The sequence below is a fragment of the Rhinoderma darwinii genome, chromosome 10 (assembly GCF_050947455.1).
Source record: "Rhinoderma darwinii isolate aRhiDar2 chromosome 10, aRhiDar2.hap1, whole genome shotgun sequence".
In the NCBI taxonomy this organism is placed as follows: domain Eukaryota; kingdom Metazoa; phylum Chordata; class Amphibia; order Anura; family Rhinodermatidae; genus Rhinoderma; species Rhinoderma darwinii.
In genome coordinates, this window is record NC_134696.1 from 67,544,113 (window position 1) to 67,571,207 (window position 27,095).

Sequence of the window (27,095 nt, forward strand, 5' to 3'; positions counted from 1 at the left end):
TAACAGAGCCTTCTGCTCAGCTGATTGGCCAAGTGAAACAACATGGCATCCTCCAAGGAACTTTATGTACTAACATTTTTATTGGATGTGGCCATGTGATCCCACTTAAAGACATTTTGTCACAGGTTTACTTATCTAAAAAGTTCTTGGTGGGTGTTACTCACTATTGTATATTATAGTAAACATCACGTTACATTAAAGAATAATTTAGGGTCAGACTGAGTACTTCAATTTAAAATAATAATGCATATGGCAAATGTACAGACAGACTGCAGAACACCATTATAGGTATTATGTTAAAACTTAATAGATGTACAAAATACAGTTTTCACCTCTTTTGGCTGCATTCACTCTTCATACTCCTGAAAGCAATGAAGATTTACATGCTGCCTTTTAATTCATGGCTTCTCATTTAATGCATTAGAAGAGCTGGAGGTTTAATAAAAAGATGCATTGTATGCCTTAGCTATTGATTTTGCTCTGTAATGAAGCATGCAGGTTTTTCACCTATAGTATACTGCACAAATCCTGCAGCAGGGGAGCTTCAGTGAGACTGGTAAGAATAATTAATTTAGTCTACATTTCTTTAATCTTTTATTGTTCTGCCACAGTTGATGAAAGAATAAAGAACTCCAGGGGTACAGTGTATTTTCATTGTTCATTTAATAATTAATTTTTGTAATGCATAATTAATTTTGCTATGTAATAGACACTTCAACATTGCTTATCAACATTTATTTTAAAATTGTGGAGCTTACCAACACAAAAGTTTATTACATCTTGAAGCACTGCCCCGTGGCTATCCGGGTCTCCTTCCTGTGCAGCCCCTCCACTCTCGTCCCAAAAATGGTCACTGATGGACCCAAAAATGCACTGCACCAATGCTAGTTTCCTGGTAAACAAATGAAAGAATTATACAAAGCTTTCATCTGCACTTGCACACCAGGAAACTAGTGCAGGTGCAGTGCATTACAATAGGAGATGCTGAGGGACGGGGTCGCATCACATGCCGCTCCATCAGTGGCCATTTTCAGAACTAGAGGGGCTGCCCGAAATGTATTCGGGAGTTGAGAGTTATAGCTGTCAGTCGAACTACATCATCTCCATCATCACCATATCCACCTGCATGTCCTATCAGCATTCTTACCAACTATCCCAATCAAGTGCAAAAGAGGAGGTTATGCTAGCTGGCACTTAAAAGTGGATATTCTATACATTTCTGGGGTTCCTAGTTGGGTTGGGGCTAAAAATGTCTCACTATTTGGGATTTAAATGTTGATAAGTATGCGTGAGGTACATATGCACAATTACACACAGGACCACAGGACTATGTGATGACTGTAAGTCATGAATGCTTGCTCCAAAAAGAATAGCCGTCCCTGATCCCTATCTCCAGCAGTGCATCTGTCGCTTCTTTAGTGCATCTAGTGCATTATATTGGAAACTTTGAAAGGCTGCTTTGTGTGTGAACATGCTGGTAATTATTAGAGGCTTAGAGGAAAGTTGTTCTACCAGGCCTTCTATATAATAATCAGGATTTAAAATCCTTATAAGGTATAAGATGAAGGAAATTTTATGAAACAAGTAATAATATGTAAACTGATAATTTTTTTTTCTGTTATAGCTTGTGAGTGCAATCAACATTCAAATCGTTGCCGATTTAACATGGAACTGTATAAGTTATCAGGTAGAAAAAGCGGAGGTGTATGTTTAAACTGTCGTCACAACACTGCTGGACGCCACTGTCACTACTGTAAACAGAGTTATAAGCGTGATTTGAGCAAACCTATGTCGAGCCGAAAAGCCTGCAAGCGTAAGTATCAATAGATAATATTACTTAATATAACTAATAACAAATCACATGTATTTTTATATGGTGTACTTTAGGTGTTTCTTTATAATATACTTGCGGCTCACTGAATTGAAGATCAGCCAGTTGCATGGCCAAGCACAAGCTTGTTCAGCTCTTTTAGTAACTCCCATAGACCCACTAAGGCAGAGGCCCCTAAAATGTGCTTATCTTAATAGCCAAGTTTAATGATGATAAGAAAAAGAAACAGAAATGGAAGAAATTGATCCAGCGCTGTCGGAGTGTTTAAAAAGGTATGTAATCCTATGTTTATTCGATATTCTACTCACTACTGCCGTGCTACCAAGTCTGCCTGTATGTCCGATTTTATACCTTCTCTGATATCGAATAAACATAGGATTACATTCCTTTTTAAACACTCCGACAGCGCTGGATCAATTTCTTCCATTTCTATTTGCTATCCACCGTGGACCGTTGCGGAGATCCGAGCGAAGCTGGAGTGTCGGGCGTTGGACTGGTGAGCTGGAGGTTTCCTCCCCTTGTTTCTAGAAAAAGAAACATTATAAAACACTCCACTAAAATTGTAAAAATCAAATGGATGTTATTTTAATCAACAGGTAAGAAATAGAAATAAAAATATATGAAACTGAAATTTCCAATGCGAAAAAATGAACGAACTCACTACAGACGGTCGGGTACTGGATCGCACCCAGCTCTTCCCAGTACCCCTGGTGGCGGTGGGTATCGGGATAAAAATAGGGGTTAGTGTTAGCCTCTGCATCGGCTAACACTAAGCCCCGCATTAGTAATGGACGCTGTCAATCAGCCAGCAGCTATTACTAAGGCAGTAGTAATAAAGTTTTAAAAAAATACTAAGACACTGAAAAAATATTTTATTGGAATTAAAAAAAACACAACCCTCATTAACCATTTTATTGCAAATAAAAAAGCCATCATCAAAGTAGTCCTCGAATCTGACTTAGTCCAAAAACCGAACCTGTAAAAAAAGCGCAAACACAAAAAAAACATTAGTAACACATGTGATAGGCTTAGATACAGGGCCCATGTGTGATACTGTCTGTTGTACCCTGTAGGCTTAGATACAGGGTCCCAGCAGACAGTAATCTTATACAGTATAAGTTTATAGTCTGCTGGGGCCCTGTATCTAAATCTACTATGTGGTAGGCTTAGTTTCACAGCCCATCAGATAGAATCACACATGGGCCTTGTATCTAAGCCTACCATGTGGTAGGCTTAGATACAGGGCCAGCAGACACGACCACATCATGTGTGAGCCTGTCTTATGGGCCCCGTTTCTAAGCCTACCACAGGCTAGGTTTAGATACAGAGCCCCGGTGAAGAGTAATCTTATACAGTATGAGAATACGGTCTGCTGGAGCCCTGTATCTAAGCCTACCATGTGGTAAGCTTAGATACAGGGCCCATCAGACAGGATGACACATGGGCCATGTATCTAAGCCTAACATCTGGTAGACTTAGATAAGGGCCCAACAGATAGAATCACAGCATGTGTATTTCTAAGCCTACCTTATTTTTTTGCCGACTCCTATCTCTATAGAGCCATGATTTCACACAGTATCTTGCATGAAGTCCAATAAGCAAAGAAAAAAAAAGTTGGAATTAATAGAACTCTGAACTTATTAGGCGGTATCCATCAGTTCTGGGTGTATAGTTGGCCACCAAGGGCATAAAGGAACAATTATCATATCTCTGCCCACTATCCCAGAATCAGGATTAATTTCCATGTTGTGTGGACATGTGCTGGAAGTGATACCTTCTGTTTTAAGGTGTAGCTGTGTTCTTCATAAATCCTAAAAGAAATTAAACAGAGAAGATAATCTTAGGAGCAGAAAAGAATGAGCAAGTTTGGTTGTTTAACCTGTTGTTCTCTTTTTGAGTTAATAAATGTCTTATTTTTCAATGTGCGAACCCTCTGAAATCAGCAGTTTCAGCTCACATCTATTTCATGTGTATGGCCACATTAGCAGAAAAAACACATAAAGAATAAAAGTTATAAGCTACAGTGGACAAGAGAACCTTGCCCAAATTACATTACAATCTACTCTAAAATATAAAAGACAACAAGGTTTGGGATAGAAATATGATTTATGTGCTATGTGTGTGAGCTTGGGAGTGTGCATTGATTTCAAGTGTGCAGTGTCTTAAGTGTGACTTAAGATTCAGTAACTTTAGATTGTCAATTCAGAAGAAATTGTTGCTTGGGGTGTTTAGTGTATTTTATTTTCCTACAACGGTATATTGATTTTAGATCCCCATTAGACACAATGAACTCCATTGCTGCCAATACTACCCAGTGTACATTCTGTGCCACGTATGCCATCCTTGAACAGCCATTTGAGGGACTATACTGCTGTGCAGGGTGTGTGAGAATTGGTCATTTGGAAGCCCAGATTCTGGATCTAAGTGAGCAAGTTTCAACACTGTGGGCAATTGACAACATGAAGAGGAGTTTTGTGCTCGCTGAGCAAGCCCCCACTGGGGCAGATGCAGGGGAGGATGGGAGCATGAAGGTTCAGGCTGTTGAGGCAGCTAGCTGGGTAACAGTTAGAAGGCGGGGTAGAGGCAAGAGTGTCTCGGAGACTAGTCCTGATCTAAACACCACAATAACTTTGCCAAGTTGGCAAATGAGGGGGACATCAGTTAAGGGGTAGCACTTCTGCAGCTAGACACCTCCTCTAGCAACCAGGGGAATGTCTGCTCCAGTTAGGAGGGAAATGGAAGTATAGTAAAGGCTAAATAGGTCCTGGTAGTGGGAGACTCTATTATTAGGGGAACAGATAGGGCAATCTGTCACAAAGATCGGGACTACCAAACAGTTTCCTGTCTTCCGGGTGCTCGGGTTCGGCATATCCCAGATCACGTTGACAGATTATTGGGAGGGGCTGGTGAAGACCTAGCAGTCATGGTGCACATTGGCACAAATGACAAAGTTAGAGGTAGGTGGAAGGTCCTAAAACAAGATTTCAGGGACTTGGGTAACAAGCTCAGGGCAAGGACCTCAAATGTAATATTTTCAGAAATACTGCCTGTACCACGTGCTACACCAGAGAGACAGCGGGAGATTAGGGAGGTGAAGTAGTGGTTAAAGAATTGGTTTAGGGAAGAGGGGTTTGGGTTCTTGGAGAACTGGCCCGACTTGTCAGTTGGCTACAGACCCTATGGTAGGGATTGACTGCACCTAAATGGGGAGTGTGCAGCTGTGTTGGGAGAAAATATGGCTAGAAGATTGGAGGAGTGTTTAAACTAGGGAATGGGGATGGCAATTAATGTATAGGGGAAGGACAGCATAGCTAGTGAGCTGGGGCTAAGAAATGAACATGGGGTAGAATAGAGGAATGGATTAGAACAGTTAATAGAAATAATACGAAAAAGTGGTACAGATAAACACATAAAGTGCATGTACACTAATACCAGAAGCCTCAATAACAAAATTTAGGAATTAGAGTTGTTAATGCTGGAGGAGAATTGTGACATAGTGGGGATAAGTGAGACATGGCTGGATGATAGCTATGACTGGCTGTTAAAAATGCAGGGTTACAGTCTTTTTAAAAATGATTGTACTAATAAGAAAGGGGGAGGGGTTTGCTTCTATGTAAAATCCTGCCTAAAACCCATCCTGCGTGATCATATCTATGAGAGAAATGAACATGTGGAGTCCCTACGGGTGGAAATCAGGGGCCGGAGAAAGAATAATAAACTACTGATAGGGTAGAGAGAAAAAGAACAAAAAACGGTTCTCCTCTAAGGTAAATAACGTAGGTACTATAGAGTGAAAAAGAAGGTATTGATACACTCACCTACTGGGGTTGTGCAAGATGGTTGGCAAAACTCAATTGTAAGACGTATAGCAGCATATCACTGCAGAGTGGAATGGAGTCCACAGCATGCAAAGCCTCAGGAGTGGAACATCGGGTGTGCGTATAGAAACAACTTCAGCCAATGATGAATCTGGTTGAGGAGAAAAAAGAGAGAACAATTCCTAGGAGAGGCGCTCCTTTGTCCGTGGTTTATATCCGGATGCTTCAAGTAGGTGAAGACAACTCAGGTGAGATAAAAATACGATGTTTATTCTTTGTCGTAAAAAAACCATAGGCATAGGGGATAAAAAGATAAAAATGAAAATACAGTGTGACTGAACTAGGGTCTTCATCAGGCATAAAGAAACTTCACAGAGCGAGCTTTATACATGTTAGTCCGTGCTTAATGACGTGGGGGTCAAACTGTAAAGGTTAACGTTCAAAGGAGGAGGTGTTTTAGCTTTCTTCATACACGGACTGCAAAGTACAACTTTGTGTCTCAAAAAATGAAACTGACATCAATATATTTACTTGTTTTAATCTTTATGGTGTGCAATTTTAAATACTTTTGTGTCAAAAAAAAGACAAAAGTATAATAGGTGGTTAGTATGGTGGTTAGTGGGGTTTACTTGAAGTGTATGTGTTAAACTTTGAAACGTTATGTTCATTATGCAGTGAAGTGCTCCAGATGCAGGAGCCGGGAGTAGTTTGCATACTTAATCCCCGTGTCCAGACATAAAAGATGAAAGGTTATATGATGCTTGATGAGTCGAATGTAATTTAGTGTCAAAGAGGAGAATGGTAAGTGTTTTGGCCACTACAGAGAAATCTCATGTATTATGGACATATCTGCCTTCAGGATCAAGGGGCAAGGGATGCTTGCTGGCTGAAGCGCTACTTTACAGCAAAAGAAGGAGAGACCTTCTAGTTTAAGTTGGCCACCTCAGGGTTTGACCCATAGGTTCCAAGTATATAGAATACTGCTTAATAACTAGGAGGATTTAACAAGAAGGAAACCTAGCCTGTTTGTTTGCGAATAGATATCCTACGTGAGACAGAACAACCAAGGTGCTGACAAAGCTAGTTTATTATTATGAATCCCAACAATCAACACACAAACTTCAAGTAAACCTCACTAACCACCAAAAAGAATAAAAGAAGTTAATATATTTCATGTCAGTTTCATTTTTTGAAACACAAAGTTGTAATTTGCAGTCAGTGTATGAAGAAAGCTAAAACACCTCCTCTTTTGAACGTTGACCTTTACTGTTTGACCCTCACGTCATTATGCACGGATTAACATATATAAAGCTCGCTCTGAGAAGTTTCTTTATGCCTGATGAAGACCCTAGTTCAGGGTCGAAGCGCGTTGCACTGTATTCTCATTTTTATCTTTTTATCCCCTATGCCTAGGGGTTTTACGAAAAAGAATAGACATTGTATTTTTATCTCAACTGAGTTGTCTTCACCTACTTGAAGTATCTGGATATACACCACGGACACAGGACCGCCTCTCCTTGGAGTTGCTCTCCTTTTTTTCTCCTCAACCAAAATACTGATAGGGGTTTGTTATAAGTCTCCAAGTATAATGGAAGAAGCTAGAAACAGGTTGAAACGGATGTGGTTAAATAAAACAGTAAGGGAGCAATAAATGATAAAAGAAAGAGTTCAAACTAGTAAAGCAAGAAGATGAGGCATTAAATAATTATAAAGAAGAAAAAGTTGTGTAAAAGACAAATAATAACCGCAAAAATTGAAACAGGGAGACTTGTTGCAATAAAAATAGAAATAACCCAAAAATATTTTTCAAATACATAAATAATAAGAAACTGAAAACTGAAAGTATTGGCCCTCTCAATAATAATCTGTGTATAATAGTGGAGAAGGATGAGGAAAAAGTCCAATCTATTAAAAGCCTTTTTCTCTACTGTATTTACATGGAAATATCCAATGTCAGATGACATGATTAGGGATAAAGTAAATTCTCCATTAAATGTCACCTGCTTAACCCAGCAAGAAGTGCAGCACCACCGTAAAAACACTAAAATAGATAAATCACTGGGTCTGGATGGTATACACTCAGCAGGAATTAAGTGCTGTGATAGACACACCCTTATTACTGATGTTTTAAAGGATATCTACACCTTTGAATACTTTTTTGTATGTGTGTATTAGAGTGTTTTGTGCAACTTTGTGATTTGTTTTTATTAAAAATTATTTTTACTTTTTCAGATACAGCTTCTATGTATCCTGGATACTTAGAAGCTGTATTCTGTGCTGGAACATGAATCCGACAGGTCAGCAGGACTGACGGCTTCGGTGACAGCAGGTCCTGTGTGTCTCTGATATGCAGGTTCCAGCTATTATCAATCACATATAACAGAAAATAGAAGAGGATATCCAAAATCCCAGAATAGTGTGGTTGAAGGGCCACACGGTGCCGTCCTAGAAATTAAACCAAAAAACAATAAACCCAAAAACTATCCAGGACAAAACAAGCACTTATCTGGGTAAGAGAAATTCAGATATTGATATATAAAGAATAAATATCTATAAATATTGTAATATAAAAATAGTTTAATTCGTAGAAGAGAAGAAAGTAATGCAGACAAATTCCCACAGAATTCATGTACAGTGATAGAATACAATTTAAAAACTACCTGGCCAGGAATAATTTAGAGTATTTTTTGGTTTATTGTTTTTTTTTTTATTATCAATCACATCTTCTTTTTAAAATATTTATTAATGACCTCGTAGAGGGTGTACAGAGCATAAGGAAGAGGATAATGTAACACTACAGAGGAATTTATGGAAGCAGGACGTTTGGGCAGAGATGGCAAATGAAGTTTAATGTGGATAAATGTAAGGTTATGCACTTGGGCCGAGGAAACAAATTTTACAATTGTTGTTTAAATGGTAAAACACTAGGTAAAACCGCTACTGAAAAAGATTTGGGGATATTGGTGGATAGTACAATTACCTTTAGCAACCAGTGCCAGGCAGCTGCTGCCAAGGCATATAAAATCAAGGGATGCATCAAAAGAGGCATAGATACTTGTGACAAGAACATAGTTTTGCCACTATACAATTTACTAGTCAGACCACACATAGAATACTGTGTACAATTTTGGGCATCTCTGTATAAGAAGGATATGGCTGAACTAGAACAGGTGCAAAGAAGGGCGACCAAGGTAATTAAGGGAATGCGGTACCAAAAAAGGTTATTCAGCTTAGCAAAAAGACGACTTAAGGGCGATATAATTACAATGTACAAATAAATAATTGGACAGTACAGAGATCTTTCTAATGATCTTTTTACACATAAGCCTGCAACAAGGACAAGGGGGCATTCTCTACGTTTCGACGAGTAAAGGTTTCACCTTCTTCACAGGCGAAGATTCTTTACTTTGAGAGCAGTGAAATTATGAAGATCTCCTCCATAAAATGTTGTGATGGTTAACTCTTTGAACAAGTTCAAGAAGGGCCTTGATGCCTTTCTTAAATAATATAAGTACTAGATTCTGGAGATGGGATGTTGATCCAGGGATTTATTCTGATTTCCATATTTGGAGTCGGGAAGGAATCTTTCCCCAAATGAGGCAATAGGAATCAACCTCATGGGGGTTTTGCCTTCCTCTGGATTAGCACGGTAGGATTATAGGTTGGACTTGATGGACCTGTGTCTTTTTTCAACCTAATCAACTATGTAACTATGTAACTATGTAACTATATTGTAGTAGAGATCAGATTATAATTTGTTAGCAATAAAATAATTTCATTTTCAGCTTGCCAGTGTCACCCCATAGGAGCAATCAACACCATGTGCAATCAAACAACAGGCCAATGTCAATGCAAAACTGGAGTTACTGGTTTAACTTGCAATCGTTGTGCTCAGGGATATCAGCAAAGTCGTTCTGCACATATGCCTTGTGTCCGTAAGTAATATGATAAAATGATACAATTGTTAGTTGCGTAGGTCAAGCTGCAAGGATATACTGTAAACATTGGATCCACTGTATTTTCCCTGCAGACATTTTCTTCTTAAACACCATTGTCATGATGCAGAAGCACTTTAAACATTTTAACTTTTTTAACATTTTAACTTTAAACACTTTTCCATAAAGGGCTAAAGCATACTTTTACTCCTAATGAGATTTTTCACTAGACATTTAAAATTCTGTCTCTTGTTTGTCACCATCTCCTTGGCAACAGAATGCAAATTATTACTTATGATCTGTTGCCATGGAGACAGTAAGAAGAAACTAACAGACTCAGGTATAGGTGTTTTCTGACCCCTACAAATATTTTTTAATTAACTCAAAACATTTAAAAAATACAGTGTTTATCTTTTACATTTGCTGCCTTTCCCATGCTACCAGTCAGGGGTGCTCTAGTGCCACGTGACCGCAGAAGCTATTTGCTGGTCGCAGTGTTATATCAACCCTAGTAACATCATCACTGCATTCAGTCATTGGTTGGCGCAGTGATGTGGAGCTAAATGATACATCCGCACTCTGCAATGACAACAGGAAGCATTGTGAAACTCGGTGACTGCCATAGTGGAATTTAAAAGCCGAGTACATTAGTTAATAGTTCACAGACATCCGCCCAAAATATTCCTTTTCCCCAATGTCCTTTGCTGATACATGCTTACCCCTAAAAATATGGTCAAGGGAGAAGAATAGTAAGAGATCTTAGCACCTACTGGTACAGCCCTGTATGATGATTTTAAAGGCATAAAATTATTACTGCATGAATTGAAGTTATACAATACCCATATCACTTGTCTTGTTACATTTTCTAACGTCTTCTAGACCACATTTACCAAAAAATGATTAATATAATACTGAGAGACGGACACATGCTCTATTTGTGTAGAGACAGTTGTTTCAGCTCAGTAGCCAGTCTTTGCTTTTAAAGCAGCCTAGCAATAATAAATTTTACTTAGTTTCACATATCCATCTAGTTCAAACATTCTTAGACTTCAATATAAGACATCTAAAAAAGTTACGCACCAGTGGATCACTCTGTCCCATCTTTGTAGAACTTCTTTACTTCAAACACTTTAGTAGGTACTGCAACAACATTTCTATTCAGTTAAAACCAGGACCCTTGAAGGATAGGAGTAACATTTCACAAGAAACACCAACTATTCAAAGTGTATCCATTGACTTAAAAAAAATTTATTCTGCTTAATATAAATGCAATCTGTAAAGATTATGATTATGTCCCTCTTTACATTTTTGGGGGATGCTGTTCATCACTTGTTTGTACCGCCTCTACTGTAACAACTCTAATATGTACACGGGACATATCACCCATCAGATAATAATTTACTAGCACTCTTATAGAGTGGTCCTATACAACCGCCGGTATCCTCATAGAACATCACCATTGTTATAACACATTAATATGGGTACCTGATTTCATATCCCGATATTAGCCATCACCGTGCCCAATATTCTATGATGACTATCACTGGACTATAAAAACAAGTAACCGTTGTAAACGTAGCTTTATTATCATACCTTGATATTATCAATTAGAAGGGTATCTTTCAGCTAAGGATTGCTACACTTGAATGTAACTAGGAAGGTTGGTTACATGTGCTAGCACTGTTATATAACAGCATAGAATATAGTGTACGCTTATTCTAAAATGCAATTTTTAGACATTAATATGGAGCAAACAGACAGCCGCATCTGATATGTGAATACTAATGTGGCAAATTGACCACTGTGCCTGACATGGAATAAACATAGAAGTTCAGACCAACAGCACTGAGTTAAAATCCAAGATGGGTGAACGTCTACATAAAACCATGATTTACATAAAACCATGATTGTGGGCTCAACTTTTATCAATTAATTAAAAATTTGGGACAGCACTTTGAGGTACAAAGATGAAAAAATTGTGTTTTGTTCTCCCATGCAGCTATGTTTCATCACTCACAATGGGGCTTTTTTCAAGCAGATATGGAAATAGTGAGGTGACGAGTGGATCGCCACAACTGCCAAGTTTGCTGAGTGAAATATAATCAAAAGGAACTATTGCCCTCTTCACCCTAGCTAGGGACACACTTTAGAGATCCTCATAGCAACAACCGCCACCCCAGTGGGCGGATAGTGTTATATGCCCACCTTCCCATTAGCCAGAATCCTGTCAGTTCCCACTTCTCATATATAACGCACAAGCTTGATTAGATCAAGCTTCCTTAAAGAACTAAGCAATTAGCACAACGAGTTGGGGAAAGCTGACAAAAAATAAACAGAGGGAAAAAAAATACCTCTAATAATGGACCCCACAGAGAAATATCGCCACATTTTATAGGCCAAAATTCACAAAAGCTTATAAAGGCAGAAGGCCCTCTAAAATAGAAAAGAAAATGGTCAAAGCCACAAGCATTAAAATAAATAGATAAATACTCAGCCTGCTAGGCCTCATACAGTCATATAGTTCGCTGTGCACTCCAGGTGATATATCTGGGGAAAACACCTAGTCATCAGGCTTATTTGCTTGTTTTTCTCTCTCCCACAACACCTTCATCTTTCATTGTGGATGTGTCAGTCCCAAATTCACAATGTTGCCTCGTCGGGTAGTGTTTTCAATCTCCTCCAGTTATTTCCCCGTTTTCGGCTGCAACAAACACGCTTCCCATAGGGTAACACTGTTTATTTAAAACATTTAAAACACTGCATATTGAGTACTCAAGGCCTATTTACATGGGCCAATGATAGGGCGAACAACTGTTTATACGAATGCTAGTTCCCAATTATTGCCCTGTTTAAACAGGTCAGTGATCAGCCGACAAATGAGCAAACTCTTGTTCATCGGCTGATTGAATCTTTTGTTCTGCCCTGAAAATCATTGTTGTTGGCAGTACATCTCCCCTTTAAACAGGGAATGTGCTGACATTATGTAAATTGTATGGGTACCAAATAATCGTATTAACAATCATTCACCCGCATACAGTTTACATTATCCCCTGTAAAAGTCATATAAATGAGCGCCGATAAATCTGTAATTATCAGTGATCGGCGCTCGTTATGCCCATGTAAACCCAGCTGCTTTATAAGCGTAGCATGGAGACAAGCATATCAAATGGTCGTCTACTGACCAATCACCTGCACCGAATGCATTTCGTCTTCATGACTTCATTTATATTTCCTCTTTGCGTTTCCTTTCTGTGATTGAGCGATGGGCAATCAATATTATAGTATAAATATTTTAACTTTCACTGATTTATTGTGTTGTATTTACAATCCGAATGTAGTTAGGGGCATTGGCTATGATTGGGGTGATTTTTTCAGGGTGGCACCCCTAATTAGTATGTCGCTCTTAAGGGAGAGATTAGATTAGGGACACTCAGCAACTCGCAATATCTCATCCTTCACTAAATACATTATCGACACTGTGTATCCAGATAGCTTTATCAATTGCCTACCTATAAAAAACATCTTGTTTGATTAGTTCTGAACATGAGGATGGACTCTACATACTTTCATTTCCTCACGAAATGTTGCATCTTATTTTGGCAATTAAAAAAAGGTTACATTTTAACACAGTTAAAACACTAGAGCCAGTAACTATAAGTTATAAAGTGCAGCAGTTTAAACGCACAATGCACCCGGTCCTGAAACTATTCAAACCTCGGATTAGGATTTCTATGGCCACTCACATTGCTGTCTACTCTTGGTAACTAAACAACCCTCCTTTTTCTTTTCTCTGCGTTCCAACACTGCAACCCTTCTGCTTGCCTTTTCCCTGAGCCCATCTGTGGCACCTCTAGAAGCTGCACTCACACTGAATACAGTCTCCATCAAGATGACACATAATCAACCCTCCTATGCAGGCCTCCTCTGTTACCTGTCTTCCTGGTCTCACTAGCAAACCCTTTGCCTACATGTAGCTCTGCAGAGACAAAGATGGTTCACTTGGTCTCCAAAACACATGCCTTTTTCTAATGGATGATGCCCACTTACTTAGGACACAGGATACCTCATGAGACAGAGACACTTTTAACAAGGTAATCTGTAAGATACTCATAAAGGGTTAAACTAGTGGATGCTAAGAGGTCCTTTTGTACAGCCATAACAAGAGTTTAGAGGGTTATATACTATTTCTGACTTCCAGCTTAAAAATACATTTGGAAGTAGCATTATACAAAATATGTCCTTCCTTACCTTTCCTCCTCGTTCCAGTTATACCAAGATGAGTTGTGCACGATAACTAGCTTTTATTAAAAAAAAACTTTGCGTTACTCGCAGCCTCCGACAGAGTAAGCCAAAAGTATTCTTTTTTTTTCTATATCTGGTCATCTAGCGCCACTCATCTTGGCATAACTCAAACCAGAAGGAAAGGTAAGCAAGGACACATCTGTACATCAATGAAACAGGTACTGGATAAGGGATAACTGTTTTTTTACATAAATGCAGATATATGCAATCAGTTGCATGCATCTGGTGCAGACATTTTAAATGGTCCAACCAAACGTAATGAAAAACCTTTTCTTAGGCCTGATTCACACGAACGTGTTAAACGTCTGTGGGACGGACGTTGAAACAGTAGCCATCCTACGGACCTATGTAATTCAATGTGGCCGTTCACACAGCCGTTGTTTCTACGGACCATGTGAAGGGTCCGTGGGAAAATAGGACATGTCCTATCTTTTCACACATCACGCATTCCCTCCATAAACTCAACTATGGGGGATGCGTGACATCGCGTCCCGCAAAGCTGAGCACGGATGCACCTCCGACGTGAAAAACTGCAGTTTTTCACGTCCGAGATGCGCAGCGTTCGTGTGAATCAGGCCTCATATTGTTAAATTGTGTCCGGGTACTATCTGTGACATAGGCAGAGAGCCCTTCCACTAAAAAAACATACATAAATAAATCAAATAATCAAAGCACAGTAGTGTAATTTCACTGCCATTTGAATTAAATATTTAAAGTTACAGTAAATTTGTGTTATCTACAATACCATTTTTGTTTATTATTTTTAGGAGAGGTTCAAGAAGAGATGACTACAACAGCAGCCTATCCTCTAGAATGGAAAGCAGGTATTTTAATATAACTAAACCAAATGTTGGTATGAGATTCATAAAACCTTAATTAGTTAAAATAAGAGCCAGGAAGTGCTGATCAGCAGCTGGGTGAACATGTCTTACATTTAGACAAGATAACTGAGCACCTGAAATACAGATGTGTCTACCTATACTTTTGCTTGGATTTGGTTGAGGACTCCAAATTATCATAAAACAAAGTCAATACAATATTGCGACATGCTAAGTACTTGACAGGCTGCAATTGAAAACACAACCACTAGATGGCAACAAATAGACACATATAGCATAGACATCTCGTGACAGAGTATCGCAAAATCATGTGGTTTTTTTTCAAAGATACTAATCTCGCACCACACATCTCAGGATATGTGGAGAAAGGAGGAAAGATAAGGGAGGATATGATTAAGGACAGTTTGTCTGTTCAAAACGCATTAACGTTTGTATTTTAACACTCACTGTACCACAAATGTTGGAATAAAGCTTTGTACATTTGATCCTTTGCCTGGGTGCCAGTTGTTTCCTTCATTTGTAAGGGAGAACACATCTGTAAATATAGTAAAGAAATACTGATAACAGTTAACCATGAACATTCGAGCAGTGGTGAATATATTTATGATTAACCCCTTCCCTCTTTAGCCACTTTTGACCTTCCTGACAGAGCCTCATTTTTCAAATCTGATATGTGTCACTTTATGTGGTAATAACTCCGGAATGCTTTCACCTATCCAAGCGATTCTGAGATTGTTTTCTCGTGACACATTGGACTTTATGTTACTGGCAAAATTTGCTCGATATGTTCAGTATTTAATTGTGAAAAACACCAAAATTTAGCGAAAAATTGCAAAAATTAGCATTTTTCTCAATTTAAATGTATCTGCTTGTAAGACAGGCAGTTATAATACACAAAATTGTTGCTAATTAACATCCCCCATATGTCTACTTTAGATTGGCATCGTTTTTTGAACATCCTTTTATTTTTCTATGACCTCACAAGGCTTAGAACATTAGCAGCAATTTCTCACATTTTCAAGAAAATTTCAAAAGGCTATTTTTACAGGGGCCAGTTCAGTTGTGAAGTGGTTTTGAGGGCCTTATATATTAGAAACCCCAAAAAAGTCACCCCATTTTAAAAACTTCACCCCTCAAAGTATTCAAAACAGCATTTAGAAAATGTCTTAACCCTTTAAACATTTCACAGGAATTAAAGCAAAGTAGAGGTGAAATTTACAAATTTCATATTTTTCTGCAGAAATACATTTTTAATACAATTTTTTTTATAACACAGAAGGTTTTACCAGAGAAATGCAACTCAATATTTGTTGCCCAGTTTTTGCAGTTTTAGGAAATATCCCACATGTGGCCGTAGCGTGCTACTGGACTGAAACACCGGCCTCAGAAGCAAAGGAGCACCTAGTGGATTTTGGGGCCTTATTTTTGTTAGAATATATTTTAGGCACCATGTCAGGTTTGAAGGGCTCTTGCGGTGCCAAAACAGTCAAAATCCCCCAAAAGTGACCCCATCTGGGAAACTAGACACCTCAAGGAAATTATCTAGGGGTGTAGTGAGCATTTTCACCGCACAGGTTTTTTACAGAAATTATTGGAAGTAGGCCGTGAAAATTAAAATCAACATTTCTTCAAAGAAAATGTAGGTTTAGCGATTTTTTTTCTCATTTCCACAAGGACTAAAGGAGAAAAAGCACCGCAAAATTTGTAAAGCAATTTCTCCCGAGTAAAACAATACCTCACATGTGGTAATAAACGGTTGTTTGGAGACACGGCGTGGCTGAGAAGGGAAAGAGCGCCATTTGGCTTTTGGAGTTCACATTTAGCAGGAATGGTTTGCGGAGGCCATGTCACATTTACAAAGCCCCTGAGGGGACAAAACAGTGAAAACCCCAAACAAGTGACCCCATTTTGGAAACTATACCCCTTGAGGAAATTATCTAGGGGTATAGTGAGCATTTTGACCCCACAGGTTTTTTGCAGAAATTTTTGCAAGTAGGCTGTGAAAATGAAAATCTACATTTTTTCAAATAAAATGTAGGTTTAGCTAATTTTTTTTCATTTCCACAAGGACTAAAGGAGAAAAATCACCATAAAATTTGTAAAGAAATTTCTCCCGAGTAAAACAGTACCCCACATGTGGTAATAAACGGCTGTTTGGACACACGGCGAGGCTGAGAAGGGAAAGAGCGCCATTTGGCTTTTGGAACTCAAATTTAGCAGGAATGGTTTGCGGAGGCCATGTTACATTTACAAAGCCCCTGAGGGGACAAAACAGTGGAAACCCCCCACAAGTGACCCCATTTTGGAAACAACACCCATTGAGGAAATTATCTAGGGGTATAGTGAGCGATTTGACACCACAGTTTTTTTGCAGAAATTATTGGAAGTAGGCCCTGAAAATAATAATCTACATTTTTTCAAAGAAAATGTAGGTTTAGCTAATTTTTTCTCATTTCCAGAAGGACTAAAGGAGAAAAAGCACCACAAAATTTGTAAAGCAATTTCTCCCGAGTAAAACAATACCCCACATGTGGTAATAAACGGCTGTTTGGACACACGGCAGGGCTTAGAAGGGAAAGAGCACTATTTGACTTTTTGAGATCACATTTAGCAGGAATGATTTGCGGAGGCCAGGTCACATTTGCAAAGCCCCTGAGGGGACAAAACAATGAAAACGCCCAAAAAGGGACTCCATTTAGGAAACTACACCTCTTGAAGAATGCATCTAGGGGTGTAGTGAGCATTTTGACCCCACAGATGTTTCATAGAATTTATTAGAATTAGGCAGTGAAAATAAAAACAGTCCTTTTTCTTCAATAAGACGTAGCTTTAGCGCAAATTTTTTCATTTTCTCAACAAATAAAGGAAAAAAAGAACCCAACATTTGTAAAGCTATTTCTCCCGAGTACGGCAATACCCCATATGTGGTCATAAACTGCTGTTTGGGCAAACGGCAGGGCTCAGAAGGGAAGGACCGCCATTTGGAGTGCAGATGTTGCTGGATTGGTTTCTGGGCACCTGTGGGCCCAAAACAGTGGAAACCCCCCAGAAGTGACCCCATTTTGTAAACTACACCCCTCAATGCATTTACCAAGGGGTGTAGTAAGCATTTTAACCCTGCAGGTGTTTTGTAGAAATTAGTGTGCGCTCAATGTTGCAGAGTGAAAATGGGATTTTTTTCCATAGATATGCCAATATGTGGTGCCCGGCTTGTGCCACCATAACAAGACAGCTCTCTAATTATTATGCGGTGTTTCCCGGTTTTAGAAACACCCTACATGTGGCCCTAATCTTTTGTCTGGACATATGACAGGGCTCAGAAGTGAAGAGTACCATGCGGAGTGGAGGCCTAATTTGGCGATTTACAAAGTATTGGTTCACAACTGCAGAGGCTCAGATGTGAAATAATAAAAATAAACCCCTGATAAGTGACCCCCACTATGGAACTGCACCCCTCAAGGCATTTATTAAGGGGTGTAGTGAGCATTTTCACCCCACAGGTCTTTTCCATAAATGAATGCGCTGCGGATGGTGCAAATTAAAAATTTATATTTTTCCCTAGATATGCCATTCAGTGGCAAATATGTCATGCCCAGCTTATGACGCTGGAGACACACACCACAAAAATTGTTAAAAGGGTTCTCACGGGTATGACGGTGCCATATATGTTGAAGGAAACTGCTGTTTGGGCACGCTGTAGGGTTCAGGGCCGAGGGAGCACCATTTGGCTTTTGGAGAGCGGATTTTGCTTGGTACTATATTTGTTTGAGTATTGCTGGTGTTTTATAATGTGGGGGTACATGTAAGCGGGGCGGAGTATATAAGGGGCATAGTCAGGTGGTATAAAAAAATAAAAATAATCCATAGATGTGTGTTACGCTGTGAAGCAATCCTTTCTGCACAGGCCGGTGTCGCACTGATAAATGGTGTCATTTCTTATCCCCCTTTTGGTCCACACTCCGCGCCTTTGTAGTTTGGGGAATTTTGCTGGGAAAGTATTATCCTGGTATAATACGGGCACCGTCGCTTCCATCGGATATGATTGGGCCCTCCCTTCCTGGTTCCCTAATTTTAGGTCCTTGATAAATCGCCTCTTGAAACAGAAGAAATGTTCTCCTCGGGCACAACTGCATATTTTTTTATTTCCTGACTTATTGGAGCCATAACTAATTTTATTTTTCATAGACGTAGCGGTATGAGGGCTGGTTTGTTGCGGGACGAGCTATAGTTTTTATAGGTACCATTTTTGGATACGTGCGACTTTTTGATCACTTTTTATTGTAATATTTGTAGGGCAAAGTGACTAAAAAACAGAAACTCTGGTAACGTTTTTTACGGGTTTTTTTTACGCTGTTCACCGCGTGCAATAAATAATATAATATTTTGATACCTCCGGTCGTTACGGTCGTGGCGATACCAAATACATATGGTTTATTATTATTTTTCAATAATAAAGGACTTGATAAGAGTAAAAGGGGGATTGTGTGTTATTTGATTACTTGAAACTTTTATTGTTTTCAAACTTTTATTTTTTGCACTTTTTTTTACACTTTTTTATACTTTTTTTACACTTTTTCTCAAGTCCCACTAGGGGACTTGAAGGTCCAACGGTCAGATTTTTTTTTTTCTAATACATTGCACTACCTATGTAGTGCAATGTATTAGATCTGTCAGTCATTCACTGACAGCAAGCCGTTTAGGCTTCGCCTCCCGGCGGGGCCTAAATCGGCTTCCGTAATGGCAGAGCAGGAGACCATTGTGTCTCCTGTTGCCATAACAGCAGTCGCCAGTCCCGATTGCCTGTCAGGGCTGGCGATCTGCTTGTAACCGCTACGATGCAGCAATCGCTTTCGATTGCTGCATCGAAGGGGTTAATGGCAGGGATCGGAGCTAGCTCCGGTTCCTGCCGTTACAGGTGGATGTCAGCTGTACAGTACAGCTGACTTCCACCGCTGATGACGCCGGATCAGCTCCTGACCCGGCGCCATCTTGCCGGCAGCTACGGAAGCCGATCAGGCTCCGCCGCCGGGCGGATCTTGACCGGCTTCGGTGCTAGGCAGACCGGGAGGCCAGTATTAGGCCTCCGGTTGCCATTGCAGCCACCGGAACCCCGGCAATTTCATTACTGGGGTTCCGATGAGCTGCAAACACCTTAAGTGCAGCGATCGCGTTTGAGCGCTGCACTTAAGGGGTTAATGGCGGGGATCGAAGCTAATTTCGGTCCCCGCCGTTACAGTCGGATGTCAGCTGTAAGATACAGCTGAGATCCGGTGATGATGGGACCGGCTCAGCTTCTGAGCCGGTGCCAAACGTTTGACGTACATGTACGGCAAGATGCGGGAAGTCAGTACTTTCCATGACGTACATGTACGGCAAATGTCGGGAAGGGGTTAAAAGAGCACACAAATACATATGGTAATTTCTAATTATGACATGACACTATTTTAATTAAAATTTGTTTTTAAATCTTTTTTTCCAAAGGTACTGAGTGTCAATCATATTGTAAGCCATCCCACAGTCGTGTGCACATGAACCTTCGCAAGTACTGCAAAAAGGACTATGGTATGTAAAATATTACACTTCTAATATATATCAACAATGTGAATTATGATGTTTTGATTAACGTATTACACATAACTCTGAAATTGTATGTTTTGTTGAAAATATAAACATATGCTTCTTGACTATACTTGTAACTACAAGTTATGTGTGTGTAACTTTAGCTTAAAGGGAATGTGCCATCAGTAAAATTACTTATTGTTTAAATCAAGTTTCTTTGTTAATCAAATTTTTTAAGAAATTTTGTTGATTTTTTATGTCATTATCTGTATTAAAAAAATAATAATCTTAAAATCATTTAGAGCTCACAATCAACACAGTGCCTCATAGGTCACCGAGCATGCCAAGAAAACTGTATTATAGTCTATGGTTTAGCTCCAGACTAATGTTTCCTATGTTCCATGTGGCTGCCGTTATGCATATATCGAAATGTTTTCGACAGCAGCTGAGTCAATATGGCCGCCCCCATAATAATATACAGAAAATAGAAATAAAAACCTCTACAAAAAAAAACAGATTAAAAAATATGCTTCTCTACCTGGTTTTAGTTAGTAAAAGAAAAACAAAAAACTAGGTAACACATTCTATTTAACCCCTTAATGACAGACCTGAAAAGGTCCTAATGACCAGCTAAATTTTTCCGTTTTTACATCTCTGAATTTCAGCATCCATAACTTTTTTAATTTTTCATTGTCGTGGCCGTATGAGGCCTTGTTTTATGCGGGAGAAGATGTATTCTTTTTTCTCATAGTTTGGAGGTAGAAAAAAATAATTTTTACGGCGTGAATATAAGAAAAAGCGATTCTTGGCATAGTATTTCTTGTTAATTTTTTATCCCGTTCACGTTTCATGCTAAATACCCATTAGATTAATTCTTCAGGTTATTATGGTTGTTTAAATACCTAATATGTGTAGGTGTTTTGTTTTTATTTAGTGTAGGGGCAATAAAATGTATATTTGGACTTTTATTTTTATTTATTTATTTATTTTTTTTGTTACTTTTTTTAAAATCCCATTAAGGGATAACTTTATTTACAACTTTATTTTTACTTATAATGTATTAGCATACTCTTGCACATACACTGTTACTATGACACAGGCTACTGTTAGGGCAGCACATAGTATGCCCTAACAGCAGGCAAACTGAACAGACAGCCCTGGGGTCATTTGTAGGTCCCCAGGGCTGACTGCAGAGGGATTCCCCAATCTTTGTTCACATCAAGGGGTTTCCAATGACGAGATCAAAGCGGAGAGTTCCCTTTGATCTTGCTGCGGTCACGGACTGCGGCAATCAAAGGGTTAAACAGCTGGGGCCTGAATGTTTTCCGACCCCAGCTGTATTCAGCAGGCTGCTCTAAGATCAGGAGCTGTAAGTTCCAGCTCCTGCTTAGAGGATGGGCACTCACAGCCTCTTCTATAGCGACGTCAAAAAACTTCGCTGTAGACTAAAGACATGCACCGCCTGCCGTCAAAGGAAGGTGGGCGGTCGTTAAGGGGTTAAAGGGGTTTTGCCACTAAGCACATTTATCACCTACCCACAGGATAGGTGATAAATGTATGATCGCAGGGAGCCCCAATATTTGGAACCCCACCGATCACTAGAACTGAGGTCCCGACCCCGTTCCTTCTCACTGCACAATCACAGTGAGAAGAATTTGGAATGGAGTGGCGGTAGAGCACATTTAATGTCTATGGAGCTGACATAGACAGCAAAATGTAGCACTCGGCTGTTTCCATCAGCCCCATAGACATTGGCTAATGGAAGCCCCGCCCACTTCCTGTTGATTGGCAGCTGTTTCCCTATTACTATAGGCAGAGCTAGTGGAGAGTGGGCAGAGCTAGCCACTGATAATGAATACATAGACTCATCTCTGGTGGCGCTGCCTGGGCTATGAATGTAAGTACTCATAAAAGGGTTCCCATTGTCATATAATTGACAGACCACTGAAATCAGTGAGGGCAGCATAATGTAGATGACTGGTTCCCTTTGATGTCAAAATTGACTCCTAAACAGGTTAAAGTGTACCTTCAGCCAAAAAGAATACTTTTGTAGTAACTGTGTGCAGTCCCTCTCTTGCCCAATTGTTCTAATTTATTTTCCTGCATTTAATAGTTTTGTCCAGATTTATGGAAATGTTTTGTATGCATACTTAAACGAATACATCACAATTGTATACTAATGGTACTTTTATTTATAACATTATTGTGTTTTGGTAGTTTGCCTTTAATTTTGGCTACTTTAGATAAAACCATCATGGTATTTGTTCCCTCCAATTCCTAAAATATTACCAGATGGCCTTTCTAAAATGCCATATTTTCATAACCGGTGGTTGTGATGTGCTAATGGAGATCATAATAACTTGTGTCAGCATTGAATAGAGAGGATATAGTATTATGACATACACAGCAGCATATAAACTGCTGACAAGAGAGCCGATTCTAGCTTTTTTGCTGCCTGAGGCAAACATTTTAATTCCCCACCCCCCAGGCTGTTCTACATCACTAGTAGCCTCACAAAAAAAAATCATTCCACCCATCTCGCTGCAGATCATACAGTGACTACATTACTGATTAGAGGCAAAGTAAACATTTACATTAAGTGGCTCACCATCCGGTTCAGATCTCTATGATGACTTCTGCCGGCAATAGCCCATTTTAGGAGTTTTCCACTCAACTGTCTTCAGCTTCCCTCTTTTCAAACATTTCTGCACCTATAAACTAAGATGCAACTCTTATGGTGCCTCACACTATGCCCCTAAACATAATAGCACCATACACTGCACCTCTAATTATAATAACACTGTGTCACTGATTATAATAGCACCATAAACTGTGTCCCATACACCCACAGATGCACACACACACACACACACACACACACACACAGTGCCCGTGTATATATTCCCCCCATAGAGCCCCCTGTAGATAGTGCCCCACATATAGCCCCTGTAGATAGCCCCTGTAGATAGAGCTCCACATATAGCCCCACCCCCTGTAGATAGTGCTCCACACATAGCCCCCACCCCTGCAGAAAGTGCTCCACATATAGCCCGCATCCCCTGTAGATAGTGCTCAACATATATACCCCACATACAGCCCCCTGTAGAGAGTGCTCCACATATAGACCCCACATACAGCCCCACCCTGTAGATATTGCTCCACATATAGGTCACACCCCCTGTAGATAGTGCTTCTCATATAGCCCCCACACACAGACTTCGTTTTGGGCCCTGCCGTGTGTCCAGGCAACGCATTAGGGCCACAATGTGGGTATTTTTGAAAACAGGAGAAACAGGGTGATAGATTTTGTGGTGTGTTTCTTCATTTTCATGTTCGCTTTACAAAGAAATCGGTCTTCAAACTGACACTTTTATGAAAAAAGTGAAATAATTTTTTTTTTCACCTGCTATGTATTCAATTTAGCAAAAAACTGTGGGGTCAAAATACTTACTATACCCCTAGATAAATACCTTAAGGGGTCTAGTTTTCTAAATGGGGTCATTTATGGGAAGTTTCTATCGTTCTGGCAACTCAAAACCTCTCCAAATGTACAGTGGGGCCTAAAACATTTTCAAGCAAAATATGAGTCCTGAAAGTCTCCGGGTGCTCCCTTCGTTTTGGGCTCTGCCGTGTGTTCAGGCAACGCATTAGGGTCACAATGGGGGCATTTTTGAAAACAGGAGAAACAGGGTGATATATTTTGGGGTGTGTTTCTTCATTCTGATGGTTGCTTTACAAAGAAATTGGTCTTCAAACTGATACTTTTATATAAATAGTGATTTTTTGACTTTTTTATTTCATCTGCTATGCATTAAATTTAGCAAAAAACTGTGGGGTCAAAATACTCACTACACCCCTAGATAAATACCTTAAGGTTTTTTAACACAATAAATATTAACATCTTATGTTTCACAATATTTTATTTGCATCTATTTTTGCTATGATTATATATTTACATGCACCAACACCTCACTTCACTTCAGTTCATTCTCACTCATATTTCAATTAATGCTTCACATTCATTCATTTATCTTTTTACCCCTCATCACCATTGCATACATTCACACACATATATTTTTATCAACTTTACTGTTCATCATTCCTCACTTTTTATTTTTTATTATCACATTTATATGGCCCCACACGATGGTTTCTTTTCCTGTCGATGGCGCTGTTTGTCACTTTTACATACACATATATGTCACCTACACGGTTTCTCGTTTTCATTACATCTAACATATTCTTTATTTTCATATGTCACTTTGGCACACACATGTATATTGCTTTGTGTTGTGGAATGTTGATGTGCTCTTGTAACCTATTCTTATGTTATGTACTTACACACACATCTTTGTTCAGAATTGTTTATTAATTTATGTTAAAATATCAAATATATGTCTTGTAAGGTTGCACAGACGATTTCGGCCAAAACACTAAATACCTTTTCATATTTTTCATACCAGCCAATACATCCCTTTGCTGTATCCAGGGTTACCCCCTCCTCGCTGTGCCGCTCCTCCGATTGGTGGACGAGTGACGGGCCTCCGTTCCATCGCTGGTGACGTGTCGGATCTCGGACTCACGTGACCGTGTCGGCTGACGCGGTGACGCGTTTCCGATTCCGGCCCCTCGCCGGCGGTGCTTCCGGCGGCGCGGCCATCTTGCTTCACCTCGAGGCAGCGACCTGTATTTAGACAGCGAGGTATGTATACCTCTCATTCTCGGGACCCTTCATTTTGGATACTCTATTACTATTGGCTGGCTTCCCCTTTTTATAGTGGCATGCGCTTTGTCCAGCACTACCCCCAGACGAAGGCATTAGCGCCGAAACGCGCGTTGGGGTGGACATACTGCTGTGCATCCAGTCCTGGTTTCATTATGGGTACGTTCTACTATCGCAATTCGCTCATTTATTAGCAATGTGCATTTTCTGCCTTTTCACACATACTTGTTAATTCACTTATTTCATTATGTATTTCTTTACTCTATGTTGATTCCAACTGTGTTGGGCAGGAGTTCATTTGTCACAGCGATAGTGTCTATTACCAGGCATTTTTTCATGCATCTACATTTATATATTACTTACCTTATGAGCTGCATGGCTTGTATGTCCTTTTAACCTGTTGGTTTATGGATTCGTTTTTATTCCAGTACGTCTACATGTTGTTTTCAATAAAGTATTTTTTCAAATTTCTTATACTTCTAGTCTTCTGGCATCTTCTTTTTTAGGTTATATATTTATGCTTTGGATGCTTGTGTGGGTACACGCCCTAGGATCTAGCTCATATTACATCTATTTATTTCTTGCTTGCTGACAGCCGTAGGGTACTTTTGTTGGGCTGTTTAGATCCATGCTGTGTTTTTCGGTTATAATATATATATATATAAATACCTTAAGGGGTCTAGTTTTCTAAATGGGGTCGTTTATTGGGAGTTTCTATAGTTCTGGTAGTTCAAAACCTCTCCAAATGTACAGTGGGGCCTAAAACATTTTCAAGCAAAATATGAGTCCTGAAAGCCTCTGGGTGCTCCCTCCCTTTCGGGCCCTGCCGTGCGTCCAGGCAACAGATTAGGGTCACAATGAGGGCATTTTTTTAAACAGGAGGAACAGGGTGATAGATTTTGGGGTGTGTTTCTTCATTCTCATGGTTGCTTTACAAAGAAATCGGTCTTCAAAGTGATACTTTTATGAAAAAATTGAAATTATATTTTTTTACGCCTGCTTTGCATGAATTCTTAGAAAAAAACTGTGGGGTCAAAATACTTACAACACCCCTTAATAAATACCTTAAGGGGTTTCGTTTTCAAAATGGGGTCACTTGTGGCGGTTTATACCATTCTGACACCTATGAGCTTCTGAAAATCTGGCTTGGTTCAGCAAAACAAAATGTACTTCAAAATTTATAAAATTATTACTAAAGTAATTTTTTTATTAAATATATATTTCCATCTATTTTGAAAAAAATTATGATTTTTGAGCAATTTAGAAGACTTACAAGTTGTAAGTCTTTTAAATTGCTCCAAAATTATTATTTTTTTCAAAAGTGCTGCCAAAATAGAGTAAAGAGATGGAAATATATATTTAATAAAAAAAAATTGTACAGTATGTGTGTACATTTGTGACATATTGCAGTTAAAAATAGGGGAAAATGATCATTTTTACAAAATTTCTTCAATTTTTCTATTTTTTTATTAATTTCTGAAAATCGTATCAGTCTACTTTTAACACTAAACTAAAGTACAACATGTGATGAAAAAACAATGTCAGAATTACTTGGATATTCAAAACTTTCACAGAGTTATTCTCTGATAAAGTCAGACATACCAGATTTACCAAATTAAGGTCCAAACAGGCCCGGTCATTAAGGGGTTAATATATCTGTTGATATACTGAATTGGCTGAATGTAGATGTGGTCCAAGATAAGTTAAGTAAAATAAATGTAGACAAGGCCCTGGGATCAGATGGGTTACACCCTAGAGTTCTTAAAGAGCTTAGTTCAGTTATTTCTGTCCCCCTCATCACAATATTCAGAGATTCTCTAGTGACTGGTATAGTGCCAAGTGACTGGCGCAGGGCAAATGTGGTGCCTATTTTCAAAAAGGGCTCTAGGTCTTCCCTGGGTAATTATAGACCAGTAAGCTTAACATCCATCATGGGGAAAATGTTTGAGGGGCTATTAAGGGACTATATACAGGATTATGTGATAAAAAATTGTATTACAAGTGACAGCCAGCATGGTTTTACTAAGGACAGAAGTTTTCAAACCAACCTGATTTGTTTTTATGCAGAGGTGAGCAGAAGCTTAGACA

At 39.2% G+C, this 27,095-nt stretch overlaps 1 protein-coding gene across 1 annotated transcript in view; it reads left to right on the plus strand.

The window, feature by feature from the left end:
• LOC142661479 (netrin-1-like) overlaps positions 1-27,095 on the plus strand; it is a 116,278-nt gene that overhangs the window by 81,528 nt on the left and 7,655 nt on the right. The window contains exons 3-6 of the mRNA XM_075838875.1: positions 1,625-1,813; positions 9,435-9,584; positions 14,654-14,710; positions 20,207-20,287. Of these exons, the coding sequence (XP_075694990.1) occupies positions 1,625-1,813; positions 9,435-9,584; positions 14,654-14,710; positions 20,207-20,287 (477 nt within the window). The remainder of the gene's footprint in view (positions 1-1,624; positions 1,814-9,434; positions 9,585-14,653; positions 14,711-20,206; positions 20,288-27,095) is intronic.